We start from the raw sequence: 27483 nt of genomic DNA, 5'->3' as shown, positions 1-27483 counted from the left end.
AGAGAATGTGTAAACCATTACCGCAAGGGATTGATGAGCACTTTTTACTAATTTCCAGCACCACATAGGATGATGTTAAGAGCCACCAGAGTTCGACAGACTTGGGTTACAATGCCTTTTCTGCAATTACAGAAGCTGTATAACCTTGGGCAAGTTTATCTTTCAATGTCCTCATTTATAAAATGGAGTAATAAAAATGTCTATCGTGATCACAGGGTTATGGTTAATTAAAGTGCTGTAATTCATTGTTGCCTGTAGATAAATACTGGATAAATGAAGGTTGTTAAATGTGAGTTGAATGAATCTGCCCGATGACCTTTCAAGAGGGGAATCTATTCTTTTTCTACTCCCTGTTTTTCCCTCTTTGCTTAAATCCAAGAGAGGAATTAAGACCTCCTTTGGGAAGGTAGATGTTCAGTCTCTGGCTTCTAGATACTACCAGGTTTCCACGTGTTGTCAACATCTTTTTAATATTGAATACTTTTCTTGAACACCTGCAGCCTGCTGGGGGCTGGAAGAGAATCTTCAACACTGTCTCACGGTAGCTTTTGAAGTGAAAACCCTGGGTAAGAATCCACAGTAATTGAAGTTCCTCAATCAGGAGCTGGGTTAATTAATATTGACTAGACCACAATTGGAACATACGGGAACAGTAATAATCGTGGAATTCTATGCACTGTTTACTTCATTAAAAAGACATTAAATCCATTTTTTAATTAAACTCCGAATCCCAGGAAATGCATCTTTCCCAACTTTTTCTTTATCTGCGAGGTCACAACGCTCCCGAACCCGTCTTTCAAAGATTCAAACAGTAGGTTGATTGTGCTAGAGTAAATTGACTAGTAAATCATACCTGGAACAAATATTCAACTGTTTTCATTCCGCCAGCAAATTTACGTTTATCTGTTCAAATCAGACGCAAAAACAAATTTTCGACGAGGATGGGATTCGAACCCACGCGTGCAGAGCACAATGGATTAGCAGTCCATCGCCTTAACCACTCGGCCACCTCGTCCCCGAAACCTACTGTTTCCTGCTAGCTATAGGGAGTAAAACTAGGGGGATGTGACGCAACGTGATAGAAGCCGCCATTTTGTACGGAAGCAAAGCTCCTATCCTTTTGATAGCAAGAAATCAAAAGAAGATGGCCGCTCCCATACTGTGGGGGATCTGCAATGGGAAGGGACAAAGGAAAATTCGGTAGAAAATGAGATAACCTTGAAAGAAATAAAATCGGCATACAGGCTGCAAAGGAAGTTTGATTAAAGGAGTCGTAGGAAGGCTCTGGAGTCTAAGGGGCGGGGCCGACGCGTTGAGCGGCTTTGCGCATGCGCTCCAACTAGGCGGTTAGATTTGAATGCTTCACTGAGGCCGTCTGGGTGTTGTGAGGTGACGTCGAGGGGTGACGGTGAGGTGCTTCTCTGAGAAGCGTGCGGACCCCAAACAAGTCTGAGGAGAATTTCTCAAGCAGTTGGGCCGCGGCGGGTAACTTTCGGCCTGGGCTTCGCGCGGGGGGATTTCGGTTTTGTCTGAGCGGTCTGAAGGCCCCGCGGTGGGAGGTGGGGGACGCTCCTACAGCCAAGCTGCCTCGGAACTCGCTGGGCTCAGGTACTGACGCTTCTCCGCGGGTGCGGGGCCCCTTTTTTCCTCACCTCGGCCTGCACATGTGCCGCCTTCCTCCTCCCTAGCAGTCTCCGTCCACACCTGGGCCCCACGGCGAGGGGGACCCGGCTCGCTGGCCCGCGGCGTCCCGGCCCGCGGCGCTCCGCCCCGCCCCGCCATCTTCTGTCAGGGTTCCGGTACTCTTCCTCGCACCCCAGTTTCTTTTCCTTGGGGAACTCGCGGCTGTTCGCACTTCTTACTCAATCTTTTCTTAGCTATAAATGAAGTGACAGCAATAAGTGATTTTAAACTCTCGGCTTATGGTTTATTTACAATGTCTGATCGAGTGCTAGCAGCACTGAGCAGATTTTGGGTTTCCGGCGGATGTAATAACATAAACAAATAAAGCCAATATTAGTACACCACAAATAAGTTTAAAAAAAAATCTTCCTCTGTCCATTATTAGGCCAGAGTTAAGGAGTCTTTTCTTGCTGTTTATCTCAATACTAGAGTTTAAGAAAAAGTTCTAAAAAAAATACATTGCCGATTGGAATTTTGAAGATAGGTTTATAGAGAGATGACAGAGAAGACCAAAGCAGAACTTACGCTAGGTATTAAGATTGAAGTTTTCGGTTGAATAAGTCGAATTCCTCAGATTTGTGTTGGGTTCTTTGTTGTCTTGTGCTAGGGCTGGGAGCGGTTGATTGAGTCCCTCATCTAGAGTTTACAGTCCAGAACGGGAAAGAATTAATATACACAGATAACTATAAAACAGGACAATGTAAAGGATTATAGGACATTCTAAAGGAATATGGGAGCACAGAAAAGCTTATTTGATGCTTTTTGGCAATGGAGACTAAAGGAGGCTTCTTGGAGAAAGTGGTATTTGAGGTGGAACTTGAAGGGAAGAATGATTTATAGAGATGAGGAGTTAATGTAAGATTTTGCTAATTAAAGTTTGGGTTCAAAGCAGTATAATTCTTCTTGAAAGTTTGGGAATGTTTCCAAGATGACAAATAGATGTAAACTGCGTAAAAATATTTGGAGTGGTAGTATTAATGATGTGTTTGATGCTAAGTAAGAGATGGTAGAAGACACCCTAGATATTGTTAGTAGGACAGTGCTGTCCAATAAAACTTTCAGTGTTAATGGTAATGTTTTATTTCTGCACTAACACGGTACTCATTAGTCCCATGTGACGAACACCTGCAGTGTGGCTATTGTAACAAGAACTATATTGTAAATTTTATTTCATTTTAATTAATTTAAATTTAAATGATATAGACTCTAGACCTGTTCTGTATTGGACAGCACAGATCTAGAATCTATATCACTGGACACTATGAAATATATTAACTCTAGATAGTGGTGAAGTAAATGAAGGAGTGGACAAATAGCTAGATAGCAGATTTTCAGGTTTTGCAAGCTCGATGGTCTACATGATCTCTGTCACATTTCTTCTTTCTATGCTTTTTTTTGTTGTTGTTCTCTGTAACTGATTTAAAATGTAAAAAACTACTGTTAAAGACCCATTTGGCCCAGCAGCTGTAGTTTGTGGACCTCTGGATTATTTAGACTAGTAGTTCCCAAATTTTCTTGGCTCATGGTGCCCCTAGGACAAAAGAAATACCTAACAGTTCTATCAATATTTATTAAGTGCTTAGGTCCAAACAATTTTAGAAGTTGTTGTTAAGTGATTCTAGCTGCTTAGTAGCCATTTGAAAAAAATAATATACATAAATTGAAGTAAAAGATAATATTTTAATTTTATTCATAAATACTTACAATTATTTACTAATTGGATATGTGTGCCTGTTGAATATTGCACACCTTTTAGATTTTGGAATCAGATTGGATACTGCCACCCTCATTTCCAGTACCACATTGATCAAAAGTACTTGCTTTATATCACAGCAACTGCCAAAAATCCAGCTTTGCGATAATACGTTATCAAAACTAATGTAATGTGAATGGGTACTATTTTGAGCTAGCAGTGATGGATAGATGTTGAGAATTGTTGTTTCTCTCAAAAGTTCAAAATATCCCAGAACACCTTTGTGAGTAAGCTGTAGCGCCCCTACCTGTGTGCCAAGTGCACAGTTTTGGAACCAATCAATAATCAATTAATGTGACAATGATCAAAAGTTCAACCATAATAGCATTTTACACATGAAGCTTAATATGAGAACCTGGAGTCTCCTATTTCTGTTGGAGGTGTAACTTACAGATATGTACTGAATAGAATATTTTTAAAAGAGGACATCAATAAGCTTTGAATCTTATTACTTAATCAACTGCCAGATGGTCTGCAGGTTAAACAAGAATGATGCACAATGACTGATTCAAACAATGAAGATGTTTAGGTGATCCTGATTTGATAGTATTTACTTTTTTTTTTTTTTGCGGTACGCGGGCCCCTCACTGTTGTGGCCTCTCCTGTTGCGGGGCACAGGCTCCGGATGCGCCGGCTCAGCGGCCACGGCTTACGGGCCCAGCCGCTCCACGGCATGTGGGATCTTCCCGGACCAGGGCACGAACCCGCGTCCCCTGCATTGGCAGGCGGACTCTCAGCCACTGCGCCACCAGGGAAGCCCGTATTTACTATTTTTAATCTGTGAATTTTTAATATATCACTGAATTTGAAAATATTTCCAAAGGAAGAAAAAAATGCAAGACATAGATCATGAAGGCAACTTTAAAGAATTGTTTCTTAATTAGTCATTCAGCAATATTTATAGCTCGTATTATTTACAAAGCGCTGTGCTAGATTCTCAGAATGTAACAGTGAACGTAAGAGACACCAGCCCTGTTCTCATGGAGTTTACTGTTGGGGCAAGGGTATGTTGATGCAAATAATCAATAATCAATCTATAATAAGAATAGAAGAGAGTTTTATTTTAGCCAAACTGAGGACTATACCCTGGGAGACAACCTCTCAGATAGCTCTGAGGAACTGTTCTGGAGAAGCATGATTTTCAGCACAGTTTTATATTTTGTCAGAACAAAGAACATCATGACAAGGGTACATTCCTTCAGAGTTTCCAAAAAAGATTAATGCATACACAGCAAGTCAGTATGGCCTGGGAGCCTGGGTAGTGAGCCTTATCATCAAAGGAGTACTAGCACTGAGGTCCCGGAAAAGGAGGCATTTACCTCTATATTCAAAACAGACATTCTTTACTTCTGTACAATATACCCTTTTCTTTAATGGTTAAAGCAGATGTACAGTGTATGTTTGATAAGCCATAACACTGGCTGTTTTAATTAGAATAAAGTTCAAGCCAAATCATGTATAATCCAGAATGGCTTCCCCATACTTCAGTATGTGAAAATTTCTTCCATCAGGTAGTTTGGGAAGATAAAAGGAATAATTAATTTACATAATGGACTTTTAAATTATGGTTGTGGTAATGCCACAAAGGAGACATACACAGTGCTACAAAGAGTACTTTTCTTGGCTTCTTGCCAAGAGAGAATAGCAAATATAAATTTAATGCCGGGAAAGAGCTTTGTGTGTGCAGCAATAAAATGCCAGTGTGGTTAGCGTAGAGAGTGAGGAAGACAGTGGTATGAGATGAAGTCTGAAGTCTGAGAGTCAAGTAGGACCCAAATCTTGTAGAGCTTTGTACGTCCTGATAAAGAGTTTATTCTCAGTACAGTGGGAAGCTTTTAAAGGGTTTTACGTAAGGGAATGTCTTAAATGTGATTTATGTTTAAAAAGATAACTGCCTACTATGTGGAGAAAGTATTTTAGGGGGATAAGAGTGAAAGTAGGGAGACCACTGAGGTAGAAATTGCAATATTCTACTTGAGAGATGGCAGCTTGAATTATGGTGGTGGCACTGAAGATAGAAGTGAATGAATTTGTGATATATATTGGAAATAGAACCACTGAGACTTGGTGATAGATTGCATAGAAGTGGAAATAGCTGTCATACTTGTTTGATCTCAGGAAACGTTTTCAGTTTCACCATTAAGTTGATGTTTGCTGTTAGTTTTTTAAATAGATACTGTTTGTTAGATTAAGGAATTTACCTTGTATTCCTGGTTTGCTAAATTTTTTTTTAACATGAAAGGGTGTTAAAAGTCAGCACACTCTTTTTTTTTTTTTGCAGTACGCGGGCCTCTCACTGCTGTGGCCTCTCCCGTTGTGGAGCACAGGCTCCAGATGCGCAGGCTCAGCGACCATGGCTCACGGGCCTAGCCGCTCTGCGGCATGTGGGATCCTCCCGGACCGGGGCATGAACCCGTGTCCCCTGCATCATCAGGCGGACTCTCAACCACTGCGCCACCAGGGAAGCCCAGTCAGCAAACTTTTTTTTTATCTGTTGAAATGATCTTAGGATTTTCCCCCTTTTAATCTGTTAGTATAGTAAATTGTAAAATTGATTTTCTAATGTTAAACCAGTATTGCATTTCTGGAATATAACCAACATGACCATAATATATTGTCCTTTTCACAACCTTTTCACAAATTGCTGGCTCTTTTTTTGCTGTTCTTTTTAGGATTTTTATATTTATTGTAGTGAAATTAGCATGTAATCTTTCTTTGTTGTACTGTATTTTTCTGGGTATGGGGTGTCTGTGTGTGTATATGAGATGGAGGTGGTTGTGGGTAAGAGAGCTTTTTTTTTTGGTTGCGTTGGGTCTTCATTGCTGCTCATGGGCTTTCTCTAGTTGTGGCGAACGGGAGCTACTCTTTTTTTTTTTTTTTGCGGTACGCGGGCCTCTCACTGTTGTGGCCTCTCCCGTTACGTAGCACAGGCTCCGGACGCGCAGGCTCAGTGGCCATGGCTCATGGGCCCAGCCGCTCAACGGCATGTGGGATCTTCCCGGACAGGGGCACGAACCCGTGTCCCCTGCATCGGTAGGCGGACTCTCAACCACCACGCCACCAGGGAAGCCCTAGGGAGCTACTCTTCATTGTGGTGTGTGGACTTCTCATTGCGGTGGCTTCTCTTGTTGCGGAGCACGGGCTCTAGGTGCGCAGGCTTCAGTAGTTGTAGCATGCAGGCTCTAGGGCGCACGGGCTTTAGTAGTTGTGGTGCTCGGGCTCAGTAGTTGTGGCTCGAGGGTTCTAGAGTGCAGGCTCAGAAATTGTGGCACACGGGCTTAGTTGCTCCGCAGCATATGGAATCTTCCCGGACCAGGGCTTGAACCCGTGTCTGCTGCATTGGCAGGCAGATTCTTAACCACTGTGCCACCAGGGAAGTCCCAAGAGAGCTTTCTTTAGATACAAAATAATTAACTTAAAGTAGTGAAGGTGGTTGCTTTTGGGAAAGAGGATAGTATGTAATAGCTTATATTTTTAAATTAAAAATATTATTTTAAGTAGATATAGGTGTTATCTGTGAACAGGAGATAAGTGAAACCAGAAGAATGGATAAGCAGACTGAGAAAGTGATGGAGGACAAAAGGAGAGGGTCAGAGATCAAATCCTAGAAGATACCCATCACCTTATATCTATATTAACAGCTAATTAAATAAATCAATACTGAAAAATAAGCAGACTTTTACTTCAGGTTCAAGTTCATTATGAAGTACTGTTCTTTAATTTGACTTTTGTTATATATGATGAAAGCATGTAAAATAAGATATCTTTTAAGTACCTTTTTTTGTTGTTTTGGTTTTTTACTTATTGCTAGAAGTGTAAGAACATTGATTCTGACAGTTTGTGTATGGGTATTTTTTTTTTCTAAGTAAGTATTTTAGTCTTTTTATCTACCTATCTGTCTATTTATTTATTTTTGGCTGCCTTGGGTCTTTGTTGCGGTGCGCTGGCTTCACATTGCAGTGGCTTCTCTTGTTGCGGAGCACAGGCTCTAGGCGCGTGGGCTCCAGTAGTTGTGGCACGTGGGCTCAGTAGTTGTGGCTCGCGGGCTCTAGAGTGCAGGCTCAGTAGTTGTGGCGCAGGCTTAGTTGCTCCGTGGCATGTGGGATCTTCCCGGACCAGGGCTCAAACCCACGTCTCCTGCCTTGGCAGGCGCCACCAGGGAAATCCATATGTATGTGGTATTAATTTAGTATTGTAGTAGAAATGCTAATATTGTTGAGTCAGAATCTCTAGCTATTCTGTTTTTTGAAATCTGCAATGGAATTTTTTCTTACCCAGGGATAAAGTTTAAGGTTAAAATGCATAAAGTGGAAATATAGGTATGGATAGGTAGGAGATAAGACCAGTTAAATAAACTTCAGGTTATGCTTCTTATTGCACACTCTTTCCAAGACAAATACTCATTGAGTGAGATTGTAAACATAATCAACTACACTGTTTAAAATGGTTTTTCCCCCGTTTATTTATTTATTTATTTATTTAGGCTGCCCCAGGTCTTTGTTGCAGCATGCAGACTTAGTTGCAGAAGGATGAGGCATCTAGTTCCCCAACCAGAGATCGAACCTGGGCCCCCTGCATTGGGAGTGCAGAGTCTTACCCACTGGACCACCAGGGAAGCCCCTAAAATGTTATTTTTATGTCTTAAATTTTTTTTTGCTGGAGTACTTAAAGTTAAATTTTCATAAGATAAATATGCATTTATGCAAATCTACTTTATGCAAATATCAGTATTTTGATAGCTGATTGACTATATTTTGAGATTGAATTATTATATAATCCATAAACTCATATAAACTAGGACAAATTTTTATTTGAACCGTTAAAGTCCATATCATTCCAATCAGAGTTAGTCACTGATTTCCTCTTGAGTATGAGAATTTTCCAGGATTGGTAATTATAAGGGAGTAGCTTAAAATCCTCAAAATTTCTCGTGTTTCATAGCCCCATAGTGAAGTTTTCCCTTTTTTTGCAGGGGGGCCCTCCCACAGAAAGTAATTCTGAAATTACAACTCTGCTCTGCTCTTAATCTCTTCACAGATTACAACTTCTCTTCCTTTTTTCTCACCTTTTCTCATATTGTGTATTTGTTACAGAAACAGTTTTTCTTCGAAAATGGATGGGATGTCTTCAGAGGCTAATGAAGAAAAGTAAGTTTGGGAAATGCAGCTAAAAACGTTAAACTCTTTATCAGGGAAAGATACTTTTCCAATTAGTAAGACATGTTTATAACTTTTGAAATGTTTTCCCAGTCTGTTCCAGGGAAAAGAGTTAAATGTTACAGAGTCACAGCACTCCCTGCCATATCTTTATATAAACTTATCTAAAGTCAAAACTGAGAGGGACTTTAGAGACCAATTCCTATCTCTTCAATTTAAGGGTGAGAAAATTGAGGCCCAAAGAAATGAAATGATTTGTCTAAAGTTGGCATCACAAACTAGTGGCAGTTTACAGCCTACAGGCATATATATATATGGCAAAGAAAAAATTGTCTAAACAATAAACAATGTTTTTTAATTTTTGAATTAGTTGCCAAAATTTCAAGATTTCATACAATTAGATTTTCAGCTTTTCCTGAAAAATCAAGTGGTGCAACACTGGGCTCATATTCTTGCTTGGCAACAACTAACCTGAGCAGAGTACATAATAGCTGTGATGATCAAACCAGGCAGGAAGGAATTCCCCTTTATAGTCTCAATACCACCTATTTTTCTTGCATCTGCTAAGTTGTTTGTTTGGCTGCCATAGCCAGTTGAATATTCAAAACCTGGTCTAAAAATCACACTGTAGTGAAACCAGAACTAGAGTCTCTTGATTTATGGTCCATTTATCTCTTTTTTTTGGGGGGGGGTGCTGCACTGCAGCTTGCAGGATCTTAGTTCCCTGACCAGGGATTGAACCACGGCTATGGCAGTGAAATCACTGAGTCCTAACCACTGGACTGCCAGAAAATTCCCTTTCTTTCTTTTTTTCTTTTTTTCTTTTGGTCCATTTATCTTATAATTATGCTTATATAAATCGATATGGTAAATTATGTTTTACTGATTGTTTTTCAAGAGATAGTCTTATGGTATACCATATGTATTTTAAAACACTGACTTTCTAAATACTGAATTTAAGTCTTGTAATATAAATTTTATTAAGTGAAAGTGATGCCAAGTGTTAAGTGATGACCAATTTAAAAGCATGTAAGGGATGTTGTAATGATGGGTTTTAGAAATTCAGTCTTGTACCACTGTGTATGTAAATTTTTTTTTCCTCTTTCAGTGACAATGTAGAGAGACCTGTTAGAAGACGACATTCCTCAGTAAGAAATACCTATTTGAGCTAATAATTGTTACCTTTTATTGAATGATGACTACATACCACAGTAATTTTGAATGACATCACCATCCCAACCCCGCTGGCTTCTATTGCTCTCTGGATAAAGACTCAAATATTTAACCTGGGCTTCCCTGGTGGCGCAGTGGTTGAGAGTCCGCCCGCTGATGCAGGGGACACGGGAGGCCACAACAATGAGAGGCTCACGTACCGCAGGAAAAAAAAAAAAAAAAAAAAATTTAACCTGATTACACAATTCTGTAAATATACTAAAATTCCTATTTTATGGGTTTTATGGTAATTTAATACATTCTATGCTATGTAAATTATACTTTAATAAGTCTGTTTAAAAAATATATTTAAATGTGTACAAAGCTGTAGCAAGACACACAATAATCCAACTCAAACCGATTTAAGCACAAAATTTATTGGGTTATGAAATTGAAAAAATCCAAAGATAGGGATGATGTTAGGCACAGTTTAACCAATCAGGTGTTCCAACAGTAGCACCAGATGTTGTAGGGTACTTTCACTGTAAGCATCTTTGCCACAAACACTTTTGCCACATAACTAATTGGCAGCAGTGCAATTTAGCTGTAAAGGTTAAATAACTAATTGATAGTTTGGTTTCATTTCTTCATTGATGCAGTACTCTCATTTTTATATTACATAAATCTGAGATACGCCAAGGTCTCCAAGGCAGAGTTGAACCCATTTCTCCCACAGAATTTTGGAACATCTGTCAACAGACATATGACATTATGCCAAGAACAAACAACAGTGTGGAAGGGTTTTATAATGCAATACAAAGCTCAGTTACAAATATGTATCCTAGTATTTGGAAACTGATAACTTGTCTTAATGAAGAAAGAAATTTTAATGAAAAAGAAAAAACGCGATGCCAAATGAAGAGAACGAATCAATAAACAAAAAAATGTATAAAATACTCTGAGCAAAAGACAGAAGGCAAGTGCTTAGGTACAACCCACAAAATAAAATCAGTTATTTGTTCAGTATTGCCATGAATCTACACACATTTTCAAAGTATTCAAGTATTTCATATGTTGCAATAAAGTCTTTAACTTTCTTATTCATTTTTCATGTTTCATTATGTCCTCTTTAATGTCCCTCTTTTATCTTTTACAGCAAAATTGCCTTACGGCCAGTTAGTTATGCAGCAAAAATGTTTGCAGCAAAGATGTCTGTGGCAAATATGCTTATGGTGAAAGTACTGGACATGATCACCAGTACTAGGATTTCATTTTTTATACTCTGATCACTTTCTCTGGGTAATCTCCATTATCAGAACAGCTCTCCCTCTGTGATTACTACAGTACATCTAGCTCTCCCAACTTCCAGGTTTAAGTCCTACATGAAAAATCGTGTCTATTTCCTCAGGATAAAAAAAAAAAAAAAAGGAAACAGAATACTCAGGATTGAATTATGTTGGCTTGATTATCTTGACCATATCTTGATATGGGTCAAGTCCTCATTACCAAACCAGTCACTGTTGACAAAAGAATATCATGTGTGGATTGTTCTCAGCCAGGGCTACCTGTTGAACCCTAGAGTTGGAGTAGAGCTTTACCAAGACCACATGGGATGAGAGTAGGCAAAATAATTGGGGAATGTGGGCAAGGAGAAGGGAATAGATGCCGAATATTTAAAGCAGCCACAAAGTATACCACTGAGCAATATGAATTAGGAGTTTTAGAGGTTTTTACAGGAATTTTAGCATCTCTACCTTTCTGCTCATGGTATAACTTGAAATGAAGTGATTATTAATAGACATTGCAGATTTTCTTGAATAATTCTGTTCTAGATTTTGAAATGCAGATTTTCTTGAATAATTCTGTTCTAGATTTTGAAACCCCCAAGGAGTCCTCTTCAGGACCTCAGAGGTGGGAATGGGAATGAAACTGTTCAGGTAAGTCTCTGGTACAAATGCTTTATAGATGACTATTTTCAGTGATATTTTTAATAGTTAGAAACTTTATTAGCTATATGAAGGGAGAATGTCATAAATAATTCTCAATTGAATATGTACAAGTAAGCATCCCATGGCCTTAAGGTTAAAATCCAAACACTTGAGCAAGCTGGCACTCTTGATTTTTAACCCCTATTTGCTTTTCCAGACTTCTTTCTTGCCACTCTCATACATGTATCTCACCATTCAGAACTGTTTACCATTCCCCAAAAAGACATGAACTGTCAAGCCTGCAGGTATTTACATGTGATGTTACCTCTGTCTAGATGGCTAGTCCCTCATTCTTTGTTTATCTGCCAATATTTTATTAAAAATTTTTTTTCAAACACACCGAAACGTAGAAAGAATTTTAGGGTGAATGTTCATATAGTCATTACCTAGATTCTATAATTAATATTTTATCATACTTGGTTTATCATATATTTGTAGTCCTCTATTTTTAAAATTAATTAATTAATTTACTAATTTTGGCTGCGTTGGGTCTTCGTTGCTGCACACGGGCTTTCTCTAGCTGTGGCGAGCGGGGGCTACTTTTCATTGCGGTGTGCAGACTTCTCATTGCAGTGGCTTCTTTTGTTGTGGAGCATGGGTTCTAGGCACATGGGCTTCAGTAGTTGTGGCTCATGGGCTTAGTTGCTCCTTGGCATGTGGAATATTCCCGAACCAGGGCTCGAACCTGTGTCCTCTGCATTGGCAGGTGGATTCTTAACCACTGCGCCACCAGGGAAGCTGTAGTCGTTTCTCTGGTAATTCCTATTTGTTTTCAAGACTCAATTTTGGTATCATTTCTCTCAGAAAATCATCCCTTAACATCTTCTATTGTAATTGTTTACTAATGTCCATTCTAAATTGAGAACTCTCTGAGGTCGGGACTTCGTTATGTGTTTTTTACTATATTATGCCTGGTATATAGTTCACTTTCAGTACATTTTGTTGATTGATGAAATGCGTATAGTTTTGGAGACCATATAATTCTGAGTGCTAACACTACTTCTGCCTCTCTTATCTTTCTATTTCTCAAATACATCAAGCCTTTCCCTGCCTCAGGGCCTTTGCACATGCTCTGCCTAGAATGTTTTCCCTCTGCCCAACTCTTCATCTGACTACTAGCTAATCCTTCAGGCCTCAACTTAAATGTACTTCCTCAAAGAAATCTTCCATGATTATCAGGCTAAATTATTTTTTATATACAGTTTTTATTCACATTTGAATTTTATATTTGTGTGGATTTTTTGTTTTAATCTGTTTCACCATTAATCTGCATTAGAGTAAGGACTGTATTGTTTCCTTTACCAGTCTTTTTCCATCACTCAGCACGGGATTTGGTATGTGTGGTTTTTTTTTAATTTAATGAATGTTTGAATGAGTAAATGACAGATGCATAGACTCATAGAGCTTTAAAACCAACAGGACCTCAATACTAATCTTGAATCTAGTTCCTTCATTATATAGATGAGAAATATGAGGTCCAGAGAGGTTAAATGTTTTGTCTAAGCGCACACAGTTAGTGGCAAACTTCAAATTGGAGCTCTAATCTCCTAATTTCTAACTCAGTGCTCTTTCCAATATACCACACAAATTTCAGGGTTTTTTAGTAAGAAATATAGTAGTATTTACTATGTCCATAATATTGTCATTATTAAGCTCAAAGCTGCCTGTAGTGTCTGCCAAAGATCTTAACAGAGAGGATGATTCTTTGTTATAACAAAACTTGTCCTCAGTTATCCAGAATTAGCACAGTTAAAATTCTCTATGTATTTCATTTGTTTTTGTCTTTTGGTTTTTGTGTTCGGTATCTACATGAGTAAAAATGTTTGCCATTGTTAAGGAAGATGAGGGAAAATAAAAGTAGTATATTATAATGAAAAGATGCTCAGCATCACTAATCATTAGGGAAATGCAAATCAAAACCACAGTAAGATATCAATTCATACCCATTAGGATGACTACTATTAAAAAAAATAAACAGAAAATAGCAAGTGTTGGGTAGGATGTGGAGTAATTGGAACGCTTGTGCACTGTTGGTGGGAATGTAAATGGTGCAGCTGCTGTAAAAAACAGTGGTTCCTCCAAAAATTAAAATAGAATTACCATATGATCCAGCAATTCCACTTCTGGGTGTATACCCAAAAGAATTGAAAGCAGGGTCTTGAAGATATGTATACCACTGTTCATAGCAGTGATATTCACAGTAGCCAAAAGGTGGAAGCAACCCAGAGTCCATTGATAGATGAATGGATAAACAAAATGTGGTGTCTATGGAATATTATTCAGCCTTAAAAAAAGAAGGAAGATGCAAGAGGGAGGAGATATGGGGATAGATGTATATGTATAACTGATTCACTTTGTTATAAAGCAGAAACTAACACACCATTGTAAAGCAATTATACTCCAATAAAGATGTTAAAAAAAAAAAGAAGGAAATTCTGATACCTACTACAACGTGGATGAACCTTGAGGACATTATGTTAAGTGAAATAAACCAGTCACAAAAAGACAAATACTTTATAAATTACACTTATGAAGTACCTACAATGGTCATATTCATAGAGACAGAACGTAAAATTGTGGTTGTAGGGAGGTTGGCGGGGAAAAGGAGGAGTTGTTTAATGGATATACAATTTCAGTTTTGCAAGATGAAAAGATTTCTGGAGATTGGTTGCACAACCATATAGAGGTACTTAACACTACTGAAGTGTACACTTAAAAACAGTTAAGGACTTCCCTGGTGGCACAGTGGTTGGGAATCCGCCTGCCAATGCAGGGGGCACCAGTTCGAGTGCTGGTCCGGGAAGATCCCACATGCCGCAGAGCAGCTAAGCCCGTGAGCCACAGCTACTGAAGCCCGCACGTCTAGAGCCCACGTTCTGCAACAAGAGAAGCCACCGCAATGAGAAGCCCGTGCACCACAATGAAATAAATAAATTAATTTTTAAAAAGTTAAGATGCTTCAGTGTGTTATGCTAAGTAAAATAGTCACAGAAGGAAAAATACTACATGATTCCACTTATATGAGGTGTCTAAAATAGTCAAACTCATGGAAGCAGAGAAGAGAACAGTGGTTGCCAGGGACAGAGAGGAGGGGGAAATGGGGAGTTGCTAATCAACAGGTATAAAGTTTCAGTTATGCAAAATGAATGAATTCTAGAGATCCGCTGTACAACATTGTCGCTATAGTTAACAGTATTGTATCGTACACTTAAAAATCTGTTAAGAGGGTAGATTAAGTGTTCTTACCACAATAAAATTAAAAAAATTTTTTTTTAAATTTTTTAATTTTATTTTTTTGTACAGCAGGTTCTTATTAGTTATCCATTTTATACATATTAATGTATATATGTCAATCCTAATCTCCCAATTCATCACACCACCACCCCCCAAATTAAAATTCTTAAAAGTGGTTAAGATGGTAAATTTTATGTGAATTGTATTTTACTGCAATTAAAAAAAAATTTTTAATCTTAAAAATAGTATAGTAAGGTTACCATAATAGGCAACATATCACTTGTTTTGTTCCCAGTCTTTCTTCTACTTAATTGCAAAATAACCATTCATTTAAAGGAGAGAGATAAAGGTAAGGGATAGTAATCACCTTCCTTAAATATGTTGTTTGTGTCACTGTGCTTATTTTTCACAATGAAAATCATATTCATGTTAAGTGCTTCTATATTGGAATTTTTTGGAGAATCAGATTAATTATCAAAATTAATGATATCACATTAATTCAGAATAAGAACTGGTCTCTGACTATCATAATCTTGGAGACCTAATTCACAGTGGTTTCATTAAAAATCATACCATATTAAAAAAAAAATCATACCATATATTCTCTGCCCTTAGGAATCCAATGCTTTGAGAAATAAGAAAAACTCTCGTCGAGTCAGCTTTGCAGATACTATAAAGTAAGTTGAAAATAAAAATAATTAAAACGTTACAGGTAATACTTTTGTGTGTCACACCAAATATGTTGGTACTAACTGATTCGGTTAATTTGTGTTTCAATTAGAGAAGCTTTAGAAAATTGTTATTTAAAAGGCTGTTATGCTTAAAAGAGAAACATTGAAAGCATCCCCTCTACAGTCCAGAACAAAACAACTGTCTTATGGCTGCTATTTAACATTGTATTGGAGGTGCTAACCAACAAAAAAAAACTAGAGAAAGAAAATGGAGTTACAAAAGTTGGAAAGATGGGGATAAATCTGTCACCTAGCAGATTAAATAATTGAATATTAGGAAAATCCAAGAATATCAATTGAAATACCTCTATAAACAGTAAGTAGCAGGATACAAAATTAATATTTAGAAATTAATATATTTCCTATATAAAAATAATAACCAGATAGAATGTAAATGTCCTTTTTTCCATTATATTATATTTAGTTGCTGTAAATTTAATAATAAAAGAATATAAATTGTACAGGGATTTCCCTGGTGGTCCAGTGGTTAGGACTCTGCACTTCCACTGCAGGGGACACAAGTTTGATCCCTGGTCGGGGAACTAAGATCCCAGATGCCCTGCGGCATGGCCAAAAAAAGAAAAAAAAAAAGAATTGTGCAAATGAAGACAATTTCCTGAATAAAAAGATTTAACATCATAAAGACATCACTTCTCCCTAAGTTATTAATTTAATGTAATTCTTATATGTAATGTTTTTATGATTATTTTCTTTTTTTCTTTTTCTTTTTTTTTTTTTTTGAGGTACATGGGCCTCCATTGTTGTGGCCTCTCCCGTTGCAGAGCACAGGCTCTGGACGCGCAGGCTCAGCGGCCATGGCTCACGGGCCTAGCTGCTTTGCGGCATGTGGGATCTTCCCGGACCGGGGCACGAACCCGTGTCCCCTGCATTGGCAGGTGGACTCTCAACCACTGGGCCACCAGGGAAGCCCTGATTATTTTCTTGATGCTGAGCAGTATATTTGTATTTCCTCATTGATTGAAGAGTTGTTTAATTGAGAATTTTAACATTCATATCTAGGTGGTAAAGACATCTTGTGGTCATTAATTTTCAGTTATATTGTAGTGAGAGAATGCTAATTTGTATTATTTTGATTTTTATTGAAATTTTCTGTGTGGTCTTGTATATGATCAGTTTCTGTGAATGATCCATCCACTTGAACAGAAGATACATTTTGTATTTTAAGGTGTAGAATTTGATATATATCAAATATATCCATTTTATACATGTTATTTGGGTCTTCTGTAATTTTATATAATTTTAGTCACTTTAATCTGCATGAATTATGAGAGAGGTAAATTAGTCTCTAACTGACAGTGCATCCTACTCTTTCCAGTAGTTCTTCTTTATGAATGTTTATTCTATGTTTATTGGTAGATAGTCACCACTGTTATATCTTCATTCGGGATTGCACTTTCTAGCATTATGAAATATTCATCTTTGCTTTGTTTATTGCTTTTTGACCCAAATTCTACCTAGACTGATGTTAAAATTTCTGTCTTTGTTATATTTTTGTTTTCATTTTCGTGGTATATCTTTGTGTAATGTTTGACCATGTATGAGCAATGGTAAAGTTAGTCTATTTCCTCTCTCCCAACCCAATTTTACTTAATAATATACTTTTATACTATTAAATATGCTTAAACTTCAATTAAAACTTCATTGTATTATATGATATCCTTTGGCATTTATAATGGATGAGGTTATTGGCCTACTTCTTCCTCTCATTTTCTCCCCCTCATTCCCTACCCATCTTTTAAAATTTTTTTATTTATTTATTTATTATTTATTTTGGCCACACTGGGTCTTCGTTGCAACACGTGGGCTTCTCTTGTTGCGGTGTGCGGGCTCTAGAGCGCGTGGGCTCAGTAGTTGCGACGTGTGGCTCTCGTTGGGGCATGCGGGCTTAGTTGCAGTATGTGGGATCTTAGTTCCTTGACCAGGAATCGAACGTGGTCCCCCTGCATTGGGAGCATGGAGTCTTCACCACTGGACTACCAGGGAAGTTTTTCCCCCACCACCTTTTTTTTAAGTTGTATTATATCTCTTTCTCCCTTTCTCTCACTCTCTTATCTCTCTATCTCTCTCTCTGGGTATTTGACATTAGGTCATCTGTCACATTGTGTCTTAGTTGTACTCTATATAGTTAAATGTTCACATCAGTTCTATTACTGTAGTTGCCCTAATTATCTCTTGGTTGGCCAAAGTTTTTTCTCCTATGTTTTCCCAAGAAGGGCTCATTGAAGCAATACTCCCTGAGTTCTTGGGTGCTCAGACTGTTAGTCATAGCCTTTATATTTGAAGATTTAGCTGGATATAAAATCTTCAGTTCACATTTTCTTTTTTTGACTTTGAATATGTTTTGTTTTGTTTTTGTTTTTTATCAAACACCAAAGTCACTGAGGGTTTTTTTTTTGTTTTCTTTGTTTTTTATACAGCAGGTTCTTATTAGTTATCTATTTTATACATATTAGTGTTTGTATGTCAATCCCAGTCTCGCAATTCATCCCACCACCACCCCACATTTTCTTTAAGTAACTTGTTAATTTGATTCTGTTATCTTCTGACATTGAATGTTTCTATGAACAAGTCAGAGGAGAGCATGATTTTTCCCCCTCATAAACAACTAGATCTTTTTGACAGGCTACCTAACAGATTTTTTTTTCCTTTATCTTTGAAGTTTATTGACTTAAATACATCTTTATTTTGACTGTTTTGGGTCTTGAATCTTGAATTAACCTTTAAATATCATTTTCTATTTCCTTATTTAAATTTCGATAGGGTCTCAATAATTTAGAAACACAAATTATGTTTAAATTCTTTGCTTTTCTTCTGTATTATATTCTCTCTTAAGTCCTTTTATTTTCTTTTACTTTGTTCAGTTAAAATTTTTTTCTATGTCCTTTACCATATTTTCCAAGATACTTACTTACCCTTATGTCTCTTCCAGTTTTGCCTTCATTCTGTGATGATTATATTTTTTCTTCTGCTTCTTTCATGAGTTTCATCTATTTGTGTGTCATTTCCTGTTTTCTTACCATCTTTTCCTTGAGTTCTTGTATTTCTGCTTTCATTTCTGTCTTTGATAGAGATGATTGCTTTGTTATGTTTTTTAAGTCCATAGCGAACTGTATGCATACAATTTTCATTTTCTCTGGGACAACATTTTTCTGAGTGTTTTTCTTATGTTAATAAGTTATGTTATACTTTGCTTTCTTTTAATGTTATGGTGTCCTTATGGATTGTATACTTTTTACTCATCATTGAATGGGTTGGGTTTTCCTGAACCACCTATTTTCAAGACATTTCTGTGGAGGGAGAGGGGATGTAATGGTGTTCCAGGGTACCTGTCTTTTTGTAAACAGGCTCTCCTTTTAGTTATCATAAAGATAGCTTGTCTACTTAATATCACCTTCTTCAAATTTTATTTTCTGTATAATTCAGACTTCTTTAACTTGGCCTATTGTGAGGTGAGCTCCTAGATCAATTTAACCTTGAATTTAAACATTTTAGGATGAGGCTTGATTGTTTCTTGTCCAGAAGTCTTCCTAGGAAAGTCCTAGGCTTTGATCTGCATTGTTTCGCATTCCTCATTTGTTCCTCTCTCTCCTCTGAATTCTTTATCTTAACAAACCTTTAGGATCAGACAGATTAAAGAAATTCAATTCTGTATTTGCCATATAAAACATGATTTTGCATTAGGATAAGTTTATAGTTGCCCAGGATTTCAGTTGTGGGGCTATTGGGAACATATTTTCTTCTTTTCCTTAGAGGAGTAGTAAGTAGATGTTGGTAAGGGGTGAAGAAGGGGGTTCCCACTTAGCGGCAGACTATGTAACATCTTTCTGTTACTGAGTAGTTCCAAACAGTAGGTACCTTCTGAAATATATATTCATTGTTGTCGATTGATAGTAATTTTAATTGTTTTATACTTCTTTTCTATCCATCTTTTATCCATAAATCAATTAATGTCTTCCTGGATAAACATGAGTTGTCAGTATTTCATATGTATTCTGGGAGTGGGGGGTGGGAAAGACATAGTAAGATTTGGTATTATCAGGGAAGACTAGCTATTGCCTGCCATAGACTTCCCTAGGTGGTATATTCCTTGGTGACGTTGCTACTGTCTTCCTAGATCTTGCCCTTGGCTTTGCAGTCTCTGTATTGTTTTTTTCTGTACCAAAAATGGGCCTATCTCTTAGAGATGGACTTCTACTAAACAGATTCACTAGAGATTTGTGTATAAATAAGAATGCTACTACTAAATATATCATGAGAACCAAATCAAATGAATCAGAACCCTTATTTGAGTAGATCAATACATTCCTTATAGGCATTCTACCTAAGAAAGTAAATTATAATGTAAATATGGCTTGCTGATCATGGAATCGGAACTATTAGTTATTTGAATGGTTCAGAATCTTTAATGGCACCAGGCTAATGAATCCATGTCCACAGTAGGTACATACACACCTATTGCAAGCCTTGAATGATTCTGTCTGTATACTCCCAGTATACTCCTTGAATAGGTGTGGCCAAGGTTTGATTTAATAACTCATTTTCTCCCCTTTGTTTCAGACTGACTTTTCCTTCACATGCTATTTTTTGGGGTGTTTTTTTTTTTTTTGGCTGTGCCACTTGGCTTGTGGATCTTAGCTCCCTGACCAGGGATTGAACCCAGGCTACTTGGTGAAAGCGCTGAGTCCTAACCACTGGACTACCAGGGAATTTCCTTACATGTTTTCTTTAGGAATATTAATGTTAATGTAAAAATAACTGTTTTAAATTTTCTGTTAAGCATTTGATTGTTCCTTGTGCTGTGTTAGATATTTTTGTGTAAATTACCTTTTTTCTTTTGAGTTACTTCCTTGGGATTATAGTCCCCAAAGTAGAATTGCCAGACTTAAAAGAAGAAATGGTTACATAGTCATTATAACATTTTTGTTATTGGTTTTAGTACCTCTAGTAATGTACCTTTTTTTCCTAAGGCACTGTAAAGATTAGATTTTAACACTTAATTTTAGCTGATTTTATTGTTATCTTAGTTATTTTAATTTGGACTTTATTTTTCATTACTATTTTTTCTATATTTTGTTCACTTATGCTTTTTTTTCCTTCTCATTTTGAAATGTTTCATTTTTTATTTCCTTGTCTACCCAGACGATATTGAAGAAAATATTTTAAAGTTTTTGTGTGGTTAAAACCTTTAAATTTTGTGTTATTAAAGCATGTGTCTTTCTTGGTTCATAAATAATTTTTGCAACAGATTGTACCTTTGAAAGCTTTCCTTGTATCACAGACACTATATAGGTTGAAAAAAAAAATGAGAGAGCAAGGAACAACCATAATTAAGATAAATATACAGAAAGATAAATATGGAGGAAAGAATTATTTTGCCCTTTCAGTTAGGTGTCTCCATATGTTTGCTAAATATGTTTTATTAATTATATACATTTACAACTTATTCTTTGTCTACCTAATATGTAGTGTTCTAAAATTTGGATCTTAAGGCATCTAAATATATTTCTGCATTTTCTTCTTTGTATTTCTTTCATTTTTTTCCTCTGACTTCTTTTTTTTACATGTAATTTGGCTTATTCATCATTAGTTTTCATTGATAACTTTCCTCCTACTGTATGATAGCAACATTGTTTAGTTCTAATACTTTTTTGCTATGAAACTTAATGTGTTGGATGACTTCATAATTATTTTTTCTGTTGTTTGTCCACAGATAATTTTTAGCTGTGAAAATTTTTAATTTGTAACTTACAGGTTGTAGATTGAGTTTAAAATTTTAAAAAATTTAGTCAGTAGCCATTTTTTAATAGGGTAGCTCAGCCAATTTACATTTGTTAAAATCAGTACACCTATTCTCCCTGTATTATTGTTGGTTAAATTTAACTTTATTGTTGCAGATTTTTGTTTTGTATTTAAACAAGAATGGATATTGGATTTTATAAATGCTTTTGACCATCTATTAAAATAACTAGGGCTTCCCTGGTGGCGCAGTGGTTGAGAGTCCGCCTGCCGATGCAGGGGACATGGGTTCGTGCCCCGGTCCGGGAAGATCCCACATGCCACGGAGCGGCTAGGCCCGTGAGCCACGGCCACTGAGCCTGCGCGTCTGGAGCCTGTGCTCCGCAACGGGAGAGGCCACAACAGTGAGAGGCCCATGCACTGCAAAAAAAATAAATAAATAAATTAAGTGGTTTGCAAAGTTTCGTGCTGGAGATTTCTCACTGGACGATGCTCCATGGTCAGGTAGACCAGTTGAAGTTGATAGCAATCAAACTGAAACAATAATTGAGAGCAGTCAGCGTTATACCACGTGGGAGATAGCCGACATACTCAAAATATCCAAATCAAGCGTTGAGAATCATTTGCACTAGCTTGGTTATGTGAATAGCTTTGATGTTTGGGTTCCACATAAGTTAAGCAAAAAAACCCTTCTTGACCATATTTCTGCATGCGATTCTCTACTGAAACATAATGAAAATGTTCCATTTTTAAAACAAATTGTGATGGGCAATGAAAAGTGGATACTGTACAATAATGTGGCATGGAAGAGATCTTGGGCAAGTGAAATGAACCACCACCAACCACACCAAAGATGTTGATGTTCTGTATATGGTGGAATTGGAAGGGAGTCCTCTATTATGAGCTTCTTCCAGAAAACCAAATGATTCATTCCAACAAGTACTGCTCCCAGTTAGACCAATTGAAAGCAGCACTCGATGAAAAGAGTCCAGAATTAGTCAACAGAAAACGCATAATCTTCCATCAGGATAACACAAGACTGCATGTTTCTTTCATGATTGGGCAAAAACTGTTAAAACTTGTATGGGAAGTTGTGATTCATCCGCTGTATTCACCAGACATGGCACCTTTGGATTTCCATTCATTTTGGTCTTTACAACATTCTCTTAATGGAAAAAATTTCAATCCCCTGGAAGACTGTAAAAGGAACCTGGAATAGTACTTTGCTCAAAAAGATCCATCTTTTGGGAAGATGGAATTATGAAGTTGCCTGAAAAATGGCAGAAGGTAGTGGAACAAAAAAGGCTGAATACGTTGTTCAATAAAGTCCTTGGTGAAAGTGAAAAATGTACCTTTTATTTTTACTTAAAAAACCAAAGGCACTTTTTGGCCTACCCAATAAAACATTGCTAGGGAATTCCGTGACAGTCCAGTGGTTAGGACTCTGTGCTTCCACTGGAGGGGGCACAGGTTCTATCCTTGGTCAGGGAACTAAGATCCTGCAAGCCACACTATTTAAAAAAAAAAAAAAACAACCTTGCAGATTTTCAGTAATCTTTATTTTGTTTTCTAGGGTATTCCAGACAGAGCCTCATGTGTGCGGTGCAGCCAAACAAAAACAAAAACATTGCTAGATGCAGTTTGCTTATATTTTGGGATTTCTGCACTAATATTCATATGTGAGATTGGCCTATGGATTTTGTTGTGTGCTATTCTTACTTGGTTTTACTATAAAATCAATCAGAAAGCTTTATTTTACCTATCTCAAAACAGACTATAAATTAATATCTTAGTGTTCTAATTAAAACTTCCAGATTTTCGGGAGTTCCCTGGTGTCCTGCTGGTTAGGATTCTGGGCTTTTACTGCCATGGCCTGAGTTCAATCCCCGGTCAGGGAACTGAGATCCTGCAAGCCACACGATTAAAAAAAAAAAACAAAAAAACCTTGCAGATTTTCAGTAATCTTTATTTTGTTTTCTAGAGTATTCCAGACAGACCCTCATATGAAAATAGTGAAAAAGTCAGAAATTTCAGGTAAATTTGTTACTGCAATCCCTGCTAAATCTGTTGTCTATATAATTATGCTGTGGTTATCTAACCAGATAATTGGTATAACTTAGTATCCATCTTATTGCTTAAAAAGTGTAACTTGAGCCATGGGAGGCAGAACGTAAGGTACATCATTAGTATTTTTTTTTATTGTTGTTAATGTCCTTATGCAATTTTTCTAATGCTTAATCAGTGTATTATTGAAAAACTTTAATCTTTTCTCTATAGAAACTGAAGCAGGAGGAAATGTCCTATTTATGCAGTAAGTAAAAAAATGTGATGTAAATTATACTTTAAAATGTGTTTATTCCTATTAAATGAACTATTTTTAAAGTTAAAATTCTTTTTGTTTTTTATTTCCATTCCCTTTTGTGTAATACTTAGGATTAATTCAGAAAACAAATCCTTTGCATAATTTAATATACTGCTATAGTTGATAAGTATGTGCATTGTACACCTTATCCTATTAAGAGGGATGAAACATTCTACTTTCATATATAAATCCTCAAATACATGAGCTAGTACAAAACAATAAATACCAAGTCCTCAGATTTTTTTCATTAAACTAGTTTTTCTTATTATAACATTAATACAAAAATTAAATAGCAGTAGGCTTGAACAAATGAAAACATGCTTATCTTAATCATAAGAGAAATACAAACTTAGACTATATTGAGACATAATTTTTCATCTAATCAGTTAAGAATATAGGTAAAAAGTCTCATTGCTAGTGGGTATATATTGTAGAAGGCAATTGGCAATATCATTCAGAATTTTAAATGCACATGCTCTTTGGCTCCGAGATTTCATGTCTGGGAATTTATCTTACCAATACACTTGTAAATGTGTGAAATGATGATATAAAGTTATTCACTGTAACATTTATTTTAATAGTAAAAAATGTAAAAGATCCTAAAGGTCCATCAGTAAGGGACTGGTTAAATAAATTACAATTTTTTCAAGTAATTGAGTAGTGTTGAGCTGGAAAAAAAAAAGATTATCTTTATATATTGACACAGAAAAATCTCTAGGCCATATTACTTAGGCTCCTTACAGATAACCACTGTTGATAATTTTGGATGTCCTTGCAGAAATTTTATATGTATATCCAAGTGCATGGTTTATCTTTATCTTTTTTTTTTTTAAACAAGACAAAAATGGGATCACTCAGTGTCTTTGGCACTTTCCATGTTGTTACATGTACATCTACCTCAGTCTATTATAATCTGTTGTATGTCTGCACCAACATTTAGTCAGCTCCCCATTGATGGACATTTGGGTTAACTTTTTTTTGGCCACGCCACGCCCTGGGATCTTAGTTCCCCAGTCAGGGATTGAACCCGGGTCCCCTGCAGTGGAAGCGCAGAGTCCCCAGGAAATTCCCTGGGTTGTTTCCTTTGATTTACCTTTGATTTACCTTTTTTTTTTTTAAAGCTACATTTCTAGAAAATGAGTTGCTTTACAGGTCATTCGTTTTTTCGTTGTTTTTTTTTTTTTATTTATTTTAATTTTGGCTGCGTTGGGTCTCCGTTGCTGCGGTCAGGCTTTCTCTATTTGTGGGGAGTGGGGGCTACTCTTCATTGCAGTGCGGGCTTCTCACTGCAGTGGCTTCTCTTGTTGCGGAGCACTGGCTCTAGGCGTGCGGGCTTCAGTAGTTGTGGCATGTGGGCTCAGTAGTTGTGGCTCCCAGGCTCTAGAGCACAGGCTCAGCAGTTGTGGCTCACAGGCTTAGCTGCTGTGAGGAATGTGGGATCTTCCTGGACCAGGGCTCAAACGCGTGTCCCCTGCATTGGGCAGGTGGATTCTTAACCACTGCACCACCGGGGAAGCCCCTACAGGTCATTCTTAAAAAAAAAAAAAATAGGGAATTCCCTGGCTGTCCAGCGGTTAGGACTCCGTGCTTCCACTGCAGGAGACCCGGGTTCGATCCCTGGTCAGGGAATTAAGATCCCGCAAGCCTCGTGACACAGCCAAAAAAAAAAATTTTTTTTAATAAAAAATTAAAAAGAAAAAACAAGCAGCATGTATTAAGCATATTTTTATAGTGTTCTTGAAATTTAGATATCTGAAAAAATTTAATGGTAAGGTCCTTTAATTGCCTTGTAATTTTTTCTGCCAGTATTAGATGAGTCTTTTTTTAAAGATGTCTTTGGAGTTTTCTGCCAGTCACCATGCGAAAACCTATTGCCTACCCTACTCTTTCAACTGTTGTGATTCTTGGTAATTGTCCAGAGTATAGATTTTTAAATTACTTTATAATTTTTAGGAATAAGAATCCAGAAGATAACTACTGTGAGATAACTGGTGAGTATGATCATAGTACTTTTCTTATCATATGTTTTTCTCTTTATCTAGATTCCTTGAACAGAAATATGTAAGAGAACCATGAACAAAAAATGTAGAGAAAGTGTTCATCTTTACACAAAATCGTTAGTTTAAAATTTCACAAACTTACTAATATTTCTCTCAAACCTGCTGTTCCTCTTGTTCTCTGTCTTGAACTCCCACTCACTGTCATTCACTCAAGTCAGGAATTGAGTCATGTTTTACCTTTTCCTCCTTTCCCCATATCCATTTGGCCCTATTCTCTTTGATTTTTTTTTTTTTCTTTTTTTCTGGCTCTGCGGCTTGCGGGATCCTAGTTCCCAGACCAGGGATCGAACCTGGGCCCCCTGCAGTGGTAGCGAGGAGTCCTAACCACTGGACCACCAGGGAATTCCCCAGGCCCTATTCTCTTTCAATTCTGTCTCCAAAATATCTGGCCCATCTGTTAGTTATTCTCTGTTCCTTCTGCCCGTATTTGAATTCAAGTCCTCACTGTTCTTTCTTGAGCTATTGTATTTAGTTTCTTATCCTTCTAGTCCATTCTACATATTTCTAAATCTTATCATATTATCTCCCAGGTTACAATTGTTCAGTGACACTGTTTTCCTTACAGGATAAAACCCACACTCTTTAGCATAAACTTGGAAAACCTTTTATAATTTGGCTTGTTTTTTTCTCCAACTTTATCTCCAGCCCTTTATAGGCATCCTGTGCTCTAGCCCATGAATAACTACTTGCATTTTCCCATGTGGACTTTCTTCCTGCCTGTATCCATTTGTAAATGCTATTTCCTCTGCCTAAAGTGATCTTCCTAATACAGTTTGTCTAACAGTCTTCTCATCTTTCACTTAACTTAGCTTTTCACTTAGCTTAACTTTAGTGCTTTCAAAGTAGCCAGTCCACAAACTGTTATAGTCCTTGACAGAAAAGGAACTTGCAATAGAATGTAAACCAACTATGGCAGTAAGCTACTGTTTAGTTAGCGGCATATTTGTTTTAGCAAAGCTCTACTGATGAAAGGAATTTTACATCAGCTGCAAGCTCCTTATCTCAAAATGAATGAATGAATTAATAATAACCAGTTCACCATCTGGCAACATACGTTAAGTAATACTGGCTTAAATCGAGCCTTCGCTGACAAAACCAAGGAGTTAGTCACTCTGTTTTGTGCTCTTACAACACCCCTTTTATTTCTTAGTCTATTGTAGATTTTTTTTAATATAAATTTATTTATTTATTTTTATATTTGGCTGTGTTGGGCCTTTGTTGCTGCGCACAGGCTTTCTCTAGTTGCCGCGAGTGGGGGCTACTCTTCGTTGTGGTGCACAGGCTTCTTATTGCGGTGGCTTCTCTTGTTGTGGAGCACGGGCTCTAGGGCGCGTGGGCTCAGTAGTTGTGACTCACAGGCTCTAGAGTGCAGGCTCAGTAGTTGTGGCACATGGGCTTAGTTGCTCCAGGGCCTGTGGGATCTTCCCGGACCAGGGCTCAAACCCCTGTCCCCTGCATTGGCAGGCGGATTCTTAACCACTGTGCCACCAGGAAAGTCCCTATTGTAGAATTTATCATGCTGTATTTTAGGTATTTACTTTTGGCTCTTTTATTAAACTAGGAACTCTTGAGTCCAGAAATTTTGTCTTGTTCTTTGTGCTTTAGTA

The 27483-nt window shown here is 37.2% G+C and overlaps 1 protein-coding gene across 4 annotated transcripts in view; it reads left to right on the top strand.

Annotated features, from left to right (window-relative positions):
* The first annotated feature begins 1375 nt into the window (after positions 1-1375).
* The window catches only part of KNL1 (kinetochore scaffold 1), a 65598-nt gene continuing 39490 nt past the window's right edge, over positions 1376-27483 (top strand). For 2 of the 4 annotated variants that reach the window (XM_082619156.1, XM_082619159.1), the window contains exons 1-8: positions 1376-1608; positions 8530-8583; positions 9701-9740; positions 11616-11681; positions 15582-15643; positions 23436-23488; positions 23732-23765; positions 25770-25807. In XM_082619156.1, coding sequence (XP_082475282.1) covers positions 8549-8583; positions 9701-9740; positions 11616-11681; positions 15582-15643; positions 23436-23488; positions 23732-23765; positions 25770-25807 — 328 coding nt within the window. In that variant the 5' untranslated portion in view covers positions 1376-1608; positions 8530-8548. Of the gene's footprint in view, positions 1609-8529; positions 8584-9699; positions 9741-11615; positions 11682-15581; positions 15644-23435; positions 23489-23731; positions 23766-25769; positions 25808-27483 lie in introns of those variants that run through there. The other 2 variants (XM_082619157.1, XM_082619158.1) reach the window with 2 other exon arrangements.

Source organism: Mesoplodon mirus, assembly GCF_964341445.2.
Source record: "Mesoplodon mirus genome assembly, chromosome: 4".
Taxonomy (NCBI): Eukaryota; Metazoa; Chordata; class Mammalia; order Artiodactyla; family Ziphiidae; genus Mesoplodon; species Mesoplodon mirus.
Note: the sequence above shows the minus strand (reverse complement) of the source record. Positions and strands in the feature narration are given on the sequence as shown.